General features: G+C 39.5%; 1 protein-coding gene across 2 annotated transcripts in view; it reads left to right on the top strand.

Annotated features, from left to right (window-relative positions):
* necab2 (N-terminal EF-hand calcium binding protein 2) overlaps positions 1–13,297 on the top strand; it is a 142,892-nt gene that overhangs the window by 85,701 nt on the left and 43,894 nt on the right. Inside the window, exon 9 of one of the 2 annotated variants that reach the window (XM_023955967.2) lies at positions 13,214–13,270. The exons of the other annotated variant lie outside the window; for it this stretch is intronic. Coding sequence (XP_023811735.1) covers positions 13,214–13,270 — 57 coding nt within the window. The remainder of the gene's footprint in view (positions 1–13,213; positions 13,271–13,297) is intronic. 2 annotated transcript variants of the gene reach the window in all.

Genomic DNA, 13,297 nt, shown 5'->3' with positions numbered 1-13,297 from the left:
ATCCTATCAAAAGGCAACTTTTCATTCATTCATTCATTCAACACGGGACAATTCTGAAGAAATAGATAAAGGGGGAAATTACAGAAACCGAATGGGACCATTTTAGATGAAAGAAAATAGACCATTGGTCAATAATCCATCCATCCATTATCGGAACCCGCTGAGTCCTTTTCAGGGTCGCTGGAGCCAACCCAGCTACTTTAGGGCCAAGGCGAAGTACACCTCAAACAGCACCTCATACTGTTGCAGGGCCCCACAACCATCAACATTTGCTCCAAGAGAAAATGTAAAATCCTCAGTCAACCTCTGAAGCATGTTTTTGGACTGTGGGAGCAAGCCAGAGTGAAAACCCAAGCATATCAACTTCACACCAAAATGACTTAGCTGGGATTCAAATCAGAGCCTTCTCACTGTAACGCAAGAGCGCTAGCCACTACGTCACCATGCAAGCCCATGATCAATGATCCATATTACCACTTTCCTCATCTTATTGATCTTAAAACTACATTTTTCACATCTTTTCAAACTCCTTGTTGAGATCCTAAGTTCCTTTTATTTCATACATCACAGGCTTTGCAGAGTTATAAAAAGGCAATTGTCACTTCAGATTGAATAGATTATTAAGTACTTATGTTTATCTCACATTTTATGTCATACATTTAATGGAACTGTGAGCGTACACTGACTTAAGGTAGTAAATAGCTGAAATCAAGAAAACATTATTCATGTTTTTTACAATTTCTTTAAAGAATGCAAACTTAGGCAAAGCTCATTTTTATTTTAATATTTTATCTCAACACATGATTAAAGTGTTGATTGAACATTTTCCTCAGCAAAGGAGACAGTTTAGGAGATTTATACATATTTATTAGATGAATTGGGAACAGAACAAAGGCAAAGGGCAGATGACCAGAATGGAAAGCAGAGCAGAAAGAGACAAAGTGATGTACGTGATGAAGATAGGAGGAAGAAGATGAAATCGATGTTCAAACTGATCAACTTATACACTACAAACTCTCTAAAGCGCCTCCATGATCTTGTCTTCCCTCCCTCTCCTCCCCTCATTTCCTCATCGCTCCTTCTTTTGCTCCCCTGTTTCCCCCAAACTGAACATGTGCAGATTAATGGAGCCCCAACAGACCTGGCTGTCTTTAAAAAAACCTTCCACCATGGCAGAGAGATCTAAGAATAACTAAACACTATCTTCTGTCACGGGGGAGGAGGATGTGTAAGGAGAAAGAGGGAAGCACATTAAGAGTTTTAAGCCCATCCTTTTAAAACAACATTATCTTCTTCCTGTGATCTGACATGAAAAAACTACTCTGATTTAAGCAGAATTCAAAAACATTTGACCTAAAACCATTTCCTGAACACGTGCAAATTAAAAAAAAACCCAAGAGCTCGTTTCTTCAGCCTGAAGATTGCTTGTTTGCAATTATGCTTGGAACACAAAGGGACTCTTTTCACAGTGAATGCAGTCTAGTCTGATTTTTCTGCTTAAAAAAAAATCTAGAATGTTTTACATTTTAGGATTCATTGACATAAAGCTTGACATTATCCTAAAATGAGGAGTAAAGATGGCATTTAAAAAATGTGTGATTTGTTCATTTAAGCACAACTGTGAGTCAACTTAGCAGAATTAAACAATCATGAGCTACATATGAAGCAAAATACAAAATTAAAAGTTCACTACCTGTCCCATTAGCTACACAGGGAAGACAGCTGTTCATTACATTAAAAAGCTAACATTGTGTTATTTATGTTTTGTGTTGTTTTCTGTTAGTTGAAGATGTTATGGAGACAAATTTGACTCAGAATAATCACACCCTTTTACAAATATCCACTGAACAAAAATATAAACAAAACACTTGTTTTTGCTCCCATTTATCATGAGATGAACTCAAAGGTCTGAAACATTTTTTACAAACACAAAAGAACCATTTCTCTCAAATAATGTTCACAAATCTGTTTAAATCTGTAACGGTGAGCACTTCTTTGCTGAGATAATCCATCCCACTGCACAGGTGTGGCGTATGAAGATGCTAATTAGACACCCTGGTTATTGCACAGGTGTGCCTAATGCTGCATTCACACCGGACGTGATTCGCACGTCAAATTCGCATCGGCCGCCTCTCTTTGGACGCTCGTCAAATTTACTGCTCAATGTCTGTGGCCAAGTTTGGATACAGTATTAACTTGAGGGGATAAAAAAGAACAAAGCTAGATGATCTTTTTATTGTTTTTGCTCCATCTCCATGGGCTTATAATGTTTATTAGCCTATGGAGATGGAGCAATGGTGTCTGCTGAGACAGCACCCGCGATGGCTCTCCATCTGCCGGCAGTGCCACTGCCCAGGGTCTGACGGCTGGAGCCAAGGCAGCGGGGCTCTATCCTCTTCCTCTGCTTGCACACTACGGTGAGTTGCCGGGCACTGCCCCAGTTACTGTTGGGCAAAGGTAGGATACACCCTGGACAGGTCACCAGCCTGGCACAGAGCCCATGGAGCTAGAGCTAGCGAATGCCGCCGCTGCTGGTCATATATAAAAAAACACAAAAAATTTTTATAAAATGTCCCTTTTTGTACTTTCTTTTGTTTTTAAACCTGCTTCAAAAAGGAAGTGTTGCTCTTTTGGCTTCTAAGCCCAATAGAAACCACTGGTTGACCTGACTTCACATATTGTCCAACTACACAGTTGATGGTTTTGTCTTCAAGGTTATCTTGATGAACTTTAACCAAAGTCTGCTCTGGTTTGATTTGAGAAGGTCCAGCAAGACAGGCAATTTTTAGAGAAAGTTTTGTATTTCAAGCTTTTTTTCTTTTCTTTAATTGGTTATTCGAAATGAGTTATCGTGTTTTTCTCACTTTCTGACGCACAGATATTTTTTTAGAACAGTTTAAAATGTTTTGAGGAAACCACCTTCTATTTTTTTAAAATGTGTCATTCTATTTTGCACAAAGATGATAAAAGCCCTTCAACATTGTTCTGTTCTGTATACTGGTTAAATTAACGATCAAATGGAATTTGATTTTTATATAACTTCTGCTTTTGATGAGAAATTTTATTTCAGTGAAATGGAGAGAAAAATAAAGTAACCATAAAATTACTCCTCCAGCAACAAGAGAGAGAAGCAGAAATCTAGGTCAGCCAGTTTTTCACAATAAAGCAAAATGCAGCTGAATTACATGGAGAAAGGACCAAAAAAGTATTTAAAAAGTGCAGGATTTTTCCTGCTTTGATCTCTGCAAGGCGTTGCAGGTGTCTAGAAAAAGGAAATTACATTATCACACTGCGTCACTGTGAATCATGAATTGTTTACGGAGTGAATAATAGGCCAGCCACACGCTGAGTGATGTTTTAGTCGGGGAGATTAAAATAGAACCTTGTGTTGGTACCGCTGCTCTGATAACACCCTGCCTTCTCCAAACCGGCTTTAAAGAGACAAATTTCTGCTTTCTGCGCTTGGTCTCACTCTCAGATTCTCCTGCTGTCTTTGTGCTCTTTTTATTTCGTAAGCTATTATTATTTATTGCTCTCCACGGGCTGCATACGGGAAAATACAGTTCACTTTTGGAAAAACAAGGGCTTCGGATGACAGGCTTTGATGGTAGTATCGTATTTGAATACTGATAAGCCAAACACCAGTGAAACTGAACATTTCTATGCAGGACCAAGAAGCTGCATAAAACCAAACAAAGTTACAATTATCTTATTCCATAGTAGTAAATTTCACTTCACTGGGACCCTATGAATGCATGTGTGGACACTTCATACTACAACCACTTAGCGATGTCAGAAGAGTACAGCACACTGCAGAAAAAGTTCCGTCGACTGCTCCAAAACCAAAGCTCGACAGGTTAGAAGCCCAAACATATATCTTATTCTTGTTTAGATATGCATAATAGCATTGTTACGTTGTCATGAAAGCTGCTGATGTGCACCTATGTGTACCTTAGCATTGCTGAAAAATACTATTATCCCTTGTGCTGTCCAAGGCACTTTAACATTGGGAGTTGGGGTCATCTGGACCCCACTAGAAAGTGCGCTGAACCTTTTTTCTTCAATGATTTGTGATCTTCACTCTTGTTCATAGATTACACGAAATCCTCTCCACCTTTATCCACCTTTGTCATGGTAGGGATAAGACGTCAACCCATAAGATAGGACAAGGGCTTTGCCAGCATAAATGCACCCCGGAAAGGCAGGTGTAAATCAGTTTCCAGCTCATTCTGGTGCAGCTAAAATGCTGCAGGTTTTCTTAATGTAATACACAATGAAATACACAGAAAAATGACATGAATTTGTATTTGATTTTTTTTATTATTAGTGTTTTATTTCCAGAGCATCTTTCTCTGCAAGGAGAACTAGAGTTATTTGACCTAATTAATGAAGGCAAGTAAGATGTGGAAAGTTTTTCTGACAATGATGATGCTGTCCTGCATGCTGATTATAAACTCCCACCACAGGAACAAAGCAGCAGTGAGGATGACAGTAGTGGTGATGAAGACCCTATTTCACAGCTCACTAACCACAGCAGGGGATGTAAACGTTTCAATGGTGGATATAATTGTGAGCCAAAATGCAGTGGATATTTGTTTTCTTTAGGCAGTCGGGGCTTCGGGTGAGGGTTAGGGTTAGGAGGGGAGGAAAAACTACTGACACAGCAGCATTTACTGCTTTTGGCAAAATACTAATTTACAACACTTGTTGACAGATTAATCGACATGTCTGGGTTCATTCTATGCCAGTCCCCACTCTCCTTGGTGTTGTCATCAAACTCAGCAGATGTAGGCTGATTGTTCAAACGCTGGTCCAACATTAGAACCAGGCCCTCAGGAACAGTCCAGTAAAAGGGGATTGTTCTTATTTTGGCAAGTCTTGTAGGTAAATCTTAAAATGTCCTAGCAACGTCCGCTCAGATTCAACTTTGAATGTATAATTTACAATAACTACTACTTTTATTCATATTCTGGTTGCCCATGATGTGGAATACGTTGGAGGCTAACTCCATTGACCCCAAACACTGTGGAGTGCAAGCATGGGGACGAAACAGAGCACAGAAGGAATACCTGGACCCCATTAAATATTTTGAACAACATAATGATGAAGACTTTATGAAAATGATTTGATTGCTGGAATGCCATGTCACTGTGACCAGAAGGAGGGACCTACTAAACACAGTAGATGATTTTTAACTTCTTTTTAAGTTCCTATATTTTGATGTCCAAAAATGAAGATGCACTGGTCGAACGCTCTGAGATGCACTGGCATAACTGACAGATTCACGAGGGACAGATTCTCTAAACTGAGGCAACCAGAAAATTGTGTGCAGTGTGGAAATAAACCATTGTATACGCTATTACACAATTGTAACTTTATTGTATTTTATTGAATTTCAGACCTGGTCTGCGTATATGTGCACATAATTTTTCTCTAAAATGACATAACATGTTTTTATACTAAACAGCGTAAATAACTAATAGAATTTCAAAAATGCATATAAAATGTGAGCTCAGGTCCCCGGTAGGGTTGTGCCGATGGTATCGTGATGGCTGACTGACATAACGATGGAGAGACAACACGCCCCCGCCACCATCAGAGGGGCCCAGAAAAACTTTTTCAGATTATAACGAACGTTCACATGGGTCACACTTTCAGTTGGAATAAATCATTGACACATGCGCAGTAGTGTTGAAAATAAATACCGAAAGAGGAAATGAGTTCCGCCGAGCGACTACATTCATAGATATCTGGCAGCTCGAGAAACGTGCTTTCATTAATGTTACGGCAAATATGAATCGCATGTTCGCTCATCATTTTAATTTTAATCCGTTTGTTCAGTGCTTTTTCTGTTGAAGAACGGAGCTGGAAGAAGCCAGGACTAAGAGAGGCTAACACGGGCTAACAACATTTAGCCTTTGATGGACATAAAATCCATGCTGGAAATGCTGCAATCTGCATCTTGGCTGCACGTAAATATGTGGGAATAACATCAGCCTTTATTTTGTCGGGTCACGACTGGAAGCACAAACCCACTTGATTATTTGAACAGTTTCTAAGGACTGAGCGACATTTCTGCTTTGAAAAACTCACACACCACCCCAAAGCCGCTGTGTGAGCTGGCGGTCCGAGCTCTGCCCGGACACGCACTTTTACCGGGAGACCCGGTTCTCCTGAGTTTGGTAGCTCGTTCACCTAGAGCTGTGGGACGGATCGCAGTCCGAAGTCTCCCACACATAGCGCACACGTAACAAAGCATCCCCCCTTCCCCTCAAACACAAAACTATAAGTCCGTCTGCTCTACTCAGAGACACGGTTGCTTGGTCCACCGGTCTCCTTGACTAATCAAGTGCAGGAGCAGACTACTTCTTTTCTATTATGTTTAATTTTTTTTTAAAGTCACTACCCTCAGTTAATACTGGATCATCACGGATGAGTCATTAGTTGGGAAATAAAATAAAGTAATAAAGTAAAATAACGAATAATAATTATACAAAAAATTAACCCCCCCCCCCGACGATATCATCGTCCATCCATATGGTTTACTGCAAACATCGTCAATTGTAAATTTAGGGGACATCGCCCAACCTTAGTCCCCGGTTCAAGTCCCGGCTGGGGGGTCTGAAACAGAACACCGATGGGGGACCTTTCTGTGTGGAGTTTGCATGTTCTCCCCGTACATGCGTGGGTTTTAAAAAAAAAAAAAAAAAAAAAACGGAAAACACACAAACAAAAAAGGTAAAAATTGAGACTAAAATCTATTGGAAAAGGGGTGCAGAGCAGGAATGCACGTGTCCCGTGACTCAGCAGGTCGGCTTCATCGCCCACGACATCCGCTCCAACAGCTCCGTCGCAGGGTCGAGCACGGCCAAGTATCTTCAGGAAAAAAAAAGAAAAAGCATTTCTGAAAAAACTTTTTTGGTATATTTAAATAAGATTTATAATAATAATAATAATAATAAACTTTATTTGTATAGCACCTTTCCAGATAAAAATCACAAAGTGCTTCACAGTACAACACGATAAAACAACAGTAAAACACAGTAAAAACACATGTTAAAAAGAAATTAAGAAAAAGCTATTTTAAAAAGATATGTTTTTAGCTGCTTTTTAAAAGAAAACACTGAGTCCACAGATCTGAGGCTGAGAGGAAGAGAGTTCCAGAGGGATGGGGCCACTGTGGCAAAGGCTCTGTCTCCTTTAGTCTTTAAACGGGTTCTCTTAACAGCCAGCAGACCCTGGTCACATGACCTCAGTGACCTGCTGGGAGTGTATGGCTGCACCAGGTCTTTTATGTAGACTGGTGCTTGGTCATTAAGAGCTCTGTATGTTAAGACCAGGATTTTAAAATGCACTCTGTAGTGAATGGGGAGCCAGTGCAGCTGCATTAACAACGGGGTGATGTGTGAGAACTTGGATGACTTGGTTAAAAGCCTAGCAGCAGCGTTCTGGACAATCTGGAGCCGTTCTAGAGATTTTTTACTTAAACATGTGAAGATGGAGTTGCAATAGTCGAGACGGGAGGATATAAAACTGTGAATGAGCATCTCCATCTCAGAACGGGACACAACTGGACTCAATTTTGCAATGTTTTTTAGATGATAAAAACAAGAGCGAACGAGTGACCCGACATGGGAGTCCAGGGATAAAACCGGGTCTAAAGTTACACCTAGGTTCCTGACAGAGGGCTTGATAAAAGAAGCAAGTGAGCCGAGCTCATGGATTATCTTGGGGAGACAACTGTCAGGAGCACAAACTAGGACCTCAGTTTTGGCTTCATTGAGTTGGAGAAAGTTGTGATTCATCCAGCTCTTAACTGAGTCCAGACACTTTTGTAAAGTCTGTATTTTAAAAACATCCTGGGGTTTAAAAGACACATAAAGCTGAATATCGTCAGCATAAAAGTGATAAGAAATGTCATTAAAAGAACTTAAAATATGCTGTAAAGGCAGCAGATATAAAATAAACAATAAAGGTCCCAAAACTGAGCCTTGGGGCACACCAGAAGTGAGAGGAGCAGAAGAAGACTTAAACTTGGAGAAGACAACAGAGAAAGATCTGCCAGTCAAATATGATGAAAACCAGTTTAAGGCTGATCCGGAGACCCCAACCCAGTTTTTCAGCCTGTCCAAGAGGATGTTATGGTCCACAGTGTCAAAGGCTGCGGTCAGGTCTAATAACAGTAACACAGAGCATTTTCCTGCATCACCCTGCATCAGGATGTCATTAGTGACTCTGAGAAGGGCTGTTTCAGTGGAGTGAGCTCTGCGAAAACCTGACTGAAAATGATCAAATATCCCATGACTGTCGAGAGCAGCTGTAAGTTGTTTGGCAACAACCTTTTCTAAAATTTTAGACATGAAAGGAAGGTTAGAAATGGGTCTAAAACTGCTCAAGAGGGAGGGGTCAAGCCCAGGTTTTTTAAGGAGAGGAAGTACAACAGCTTCCTTAAAGTGCTCAGGGACTTGACCAGACAGCAGAGACGAGTTCATTATTGAGAGGACACAGGGACCAATGGACTGGAAGACATCTTTGAGCAGAGAAGTTGGCAACGTGTCGAGGGAGCAAGAGGATGACTTCATTGTGCCAACTAATCTGACTAGCTCAGGGAGGGAAACAGGCGAGAAAGTGTCTAAAATCACAGGACGAGGCGGACCAGGAAAAGAACCAGGGCCAGGACCAGCTGTGTGACACAGAGAGCTTCTCACAGATCTGACCTTTTCAATAAAAAATGATAAAAACTTTTCACAATCATCATTTGAATGGATGGGAACGGCAGGTGGACTGGGCATAACAATATCACTAATAGTGTTGAACAGCACTTTAGGATTACCTCTGCTTTTGGAAATGAGATTAGTGAAATATGCAGCCCTCGCATCTCTAACAGCATTGTTAAAAGAAACTAAAAGATCCTTAAGATGAAGGAGATGAACATTTAGGTGAGTTCTTTTCCATAAACGTTCAACTTTTCTGCATAATTGTTTCAGACGGCGAATACTATTGTTAATCCAAGGGGAAACCTTAGTGACAGGAGCCAGTCTAGTTTTAACAGGACAGACTTCATCCAAGATGGAAAAACAATAACGGTTAAAGTTACATAATAAAGTATTAACATCGGTACACGGAGAAAGAACCAGGTTAAAAGCATTAGAAAAGACCTCAGCTGTGGAGGAGTTAAGGATGCGAGAGCTGACTTCTCTGCGTACAGGCGAAAGTGATACAGAAAAAGATAAGTTAAAAAAAATGCAATGATGGTCAGAAATAAAAATGTCCTCAGAAAAAATACCATAATAATAATAGAAATAAAATAAACCGTGGCTTCCTCCCACCGTCCAAAAACATGCTTCATAGGTTAATTGGTTACTCTGAATTGTCCCTAGGTGTGAATGTGAGTGTGCATGGGTGTGTGATTGTGGCCCTGCCACAGACTGGCGACCTGTCCAAGATGTTCACTGCCTTCGCCCACAAGTGGCCGGGATAGGCCCCAGCACCCCTGTGACCCAAAAAGGAACAAAACGGCTTTGAAGATGAATGACTTTGGACTCCTTCTTTGTTGACTGGACAAAAAACAAGCAGAAAGAGTTGAACTTTCCCTCTGAAACGACGCTGTGGTTCATTTATGATGCTCAGCATATATAGACCATTTTCCTCCGCTGCAGCAGAGCGAGGTCGTTTCTGGCTCCATAGTTGTTAACAGGACAACATGTTACACCACCTATTAAATGGCTCACTTGTTGTGAAATACCATTTAACCCTAAAAAAACAAGATTAAAGTACTAATGATTTAATATCACTAGCTAAATAAACTTCAATAGCAACACACAGCAATCAATAGCAACACACAGTATCAAACCAACCTAATCAAAATTACTATTGCTAAGATCAATTGCTCTCAGCTGAGGAATTAAAGTTGGCATTTAGAAAATAAGTACCTTGTACCTTTCTAACATGGAGAAAGTTGGCATCCTTCCCTGCTATTAGTCTGAGCTCCTAATGGCATTAAATTGCTGGCTTTTGTGCTGACATGTGACTTTCTACCAGAACCAGAACATTTAACACTACTTCTACTTTAAACATTTGAAAAAAAAATTTTTATTAATAACCTTTTAATGGAAGTCTGTGGAAGATATCCTGAAACATTGAATGTATCGATATTTGCATTTAGAGATTCAACACCAGCTGTAAGAGTTCATTTTAGACGAAATGTCATGTAAAAGCCAAACATCCTGGTTTTCTATAATTACTTCATCTGCGTCAAAACACTAAAATGTCCCTAATTAAGACCTGTGAGTGCCTGTCTTCAAGAGCTGTAGTGTTTTTATCATTCACCTGGGGAAATGTGTGAAGAGAAAAGTCATTTGAGATGCACTCACTGTTAAAAAGGGAACAGCAGGACATCAGGGAACTCTTACGTGCTGAAAGACCAGAAAACCACAGCTGAGACCGCACTGAGTCACCTAAAGCTCTGGTTATTCATGCAAGGACTTCTCCGCATGCGTGCACTTATGTGTGTGACTCTCCCCACTGCGTTCCGTGAAAGTCAGTTACCCTCTGAGCGCCGCAGAGACTTTCAGACTCTCAGTCGCCCCGGTGCAAAAAGCTTCACTGTTCCAACAGATTCCTCAAGCTTTGACTCAGACAACAGGAAAGCAGGAGAAAAGTGAGGATCAATGTCACGCCCCACATGAGTGTGACTTTGCTCGTCTGTTCTGCAGATTTAACCCGACTGCAGCTTCAAACCACTCTTTCTTGAGTTTTCTGCAGCAGAAAAAAAAGTGTAAGGACAATTGTTAGTGTTTTAAAAGCCTAAAAGTTTTTTTTTGTTTTTTTTACATTTTAATAGAACTAAATTCTTTCTGAATTTTTTTATGCATGTTAACTTTTTTATAATTGACAAAAATAAGCAGTTAAACCTATTAGAGGGGGAAATATATGATCAGATGATGGTTTGTTGTTATTCCAGCCATGCAGCATGGGATTCCACCATCATGCAGCTTAGGCAGGGGTGAACCCACTGTCCGGACTTCACCTTCAGCAGTTCTTCAAGATTATTCTTCAAACAAACATACAGAAGCTCATTCTGCTTCTCACAGATTTAATTATGGGTGAAATAAAACCCACTCCACAATTGCAGGGATTTTAAATCCCAGTGCTGCCTAGTGATGGAGGGACAAGGACGTTTCGTGTATTTTTAAAAGCCTCTTAAACCTCTCATTTCCATAAAACGAAAAGTTGTTCCTTTGGGATCAAGGTCATAAAAATGGACTCTGAGGATTGGGAGGATGAATTTTTAGGATAACGATCCTTCAACTATAAAAAATTACTTCAAAATTTAGAATATTTGGAGTAGAGAAAACCTAAATCCAAGAGTTGGTACTCTGAACACCAACAAAATGTGACATTGAAGTTTCAAACTAAAAATGCTGTAACATGGATCGTGGGTTTAGAGCAAATGCAGTTTTTTTTTTTTTCATGTCGATAAATGTGATGCTTTCCTTTAGTTTAGTCCCATACGCCTCTAGTCAAATTTATGGGAACACTGAAGGGACCGGGTCCGTCTTTTTATTTGTCCTTGTAACTGTTTATGGTGTGGTATGTTTAAGTAATTTTTTATTTTATTCTTATCCTTTTAATTTATTTATTTCTTATTAACTATTGTTTTTTTTTTCCGTACACTTCTTCTTAACTTGTGTGTTCTTGACACTGTGCCTTTTTAATGTAGTGGGTCTGCGTACTCCTTTTTATTGATTGGACAATGAGTCTGGAATAACTAAATCTATCTACCTATCTCTCTGTCTCTATCGTAATATAGGAAAACAACATTAATCTAAAGAAGAAAATCACTAGAAAGTAGGAAATTATCTGTCCATGCAGCAAGTAATTTTTACTCAACAACAAATCGTATAGTGATATCGAAATCTTGAAACTAGGAGGTCCACACAATCATTGAAAATTGGCAAAACAAGCTAACAAAACTCAAATTTAATGTCATACAGCCCAATGATGAAGTTCTGAGCAAATGATTTGTAAGATTTGACCTTTTATGTGTCTATTTGTAGTCTATTTTTATTGTAGGGACAAAAAAGTGTAATAAGTGGAGATGACTCATTTATTTTTTTATCTTTACACAAGGTGCTCCATCTCAATCCTCATAATATTAGTAATTATGTTTAATGAAATGCCATCATGTTTTATGAATATTTCCTAAATCAAGCAATTTGTTTGTTTGTTTGTTTTTTTACCTTAAATTATGTTTCACTTTTGTCAAGACAAGAGTATGGAGGAAAAATGGTGTTCAATAATAATTTCCTTATTTATAGATCCCATCTCTAAATGAGACAAAAAAAATCGTAACTGCTGATTTTGACAAAAGCTTGGAAAGTTGTAGAGCAAAGATGAGTTAAAGCAACTTAAAACTTGAATATCTAAAAACAAGATTTGAAATCTTTGCAAATAGTTTGCAGTGAGCTTCCTACATCCTCATCTGTTAAATACGTTCAGCTCAGGACAGGCTTTCACCCCATATGGTTTCATGCCAATGAGACAAAGAGTTGTAGGTTTACCATTCCTGACCATGGGAGCATCACAGTGAAGTCGCTGTTGGAAAACCGGTAAAGTAAAGCATGAGTGTCTCCAGATTAGGATGATAAAGAATCTAATCTGAAAGTGTAACACCCTTTATGCAAATGTTTTCTGCATCTTACCATGAGTTGTTGCTGAAATTCCAATAACCACATTGGATCTCATTTTATATGATGTGCAGCAGTTTTCATCACTTTATACATTCATTCATTGGTTGCCATAGTGATAAAATACAAGGGGGCTGGGCCATTCGGTGAGTGCTTAAGTAATCAAATAACCTGAGTTTCATGTAGACCAGAAACCTGGTTTTCATAACCAGGGTAGTGGTTTAGAGAAGCCTGATTCTCTGAGGCTTGAGCTAAAATAAACCATAAATGTAAACACCATAACAAGAATAATGTTTCACATCTCAAGCACAAACATATCCTATTAAGAAATTTTACCACCTTTAAATATAATATCTAAAAATATATTTTTTAGTCCTCTCCTGCTTCTCTGTTCTCAGTGTGTCCACTAACTCCTCGTGGTGAGTGGAGAGCGTGTGCTTCAGGCTGTGTTGTAGTAGTTGCTGTCATTGCTCTTGTTGATTGACACGTTGCTGCTCTTGTTGTTGTTGTGCTTCCGTTTGCAGACGGTCTGGTTTGATCTTCACCAGAGGCTAACAGATACTGATGGCACCGCCAGCGCTGTAAGTACACCAAACATTACAGGAATA

The sequence above is a fragment of the Oryzias latipes genome, chromosome 6, assembly GCF_053564925.1.
Source record: "Oryzias latipes strain Hd-rR chromosome 6, Olatipes_Hd-rR_3.1".
Taxonomy (NCBI): Eukaryota; Metazoa; Chordata; class Actinopteri; order Beloniformes; family Adrianichthyidae; genus Oryzias; species Oryzias latipes.
The sequence above is the reverse complement of the archived record's forward strand: the minus strand, read 5'-3'. Positions and strand labels throughout refer to the sequence as shown.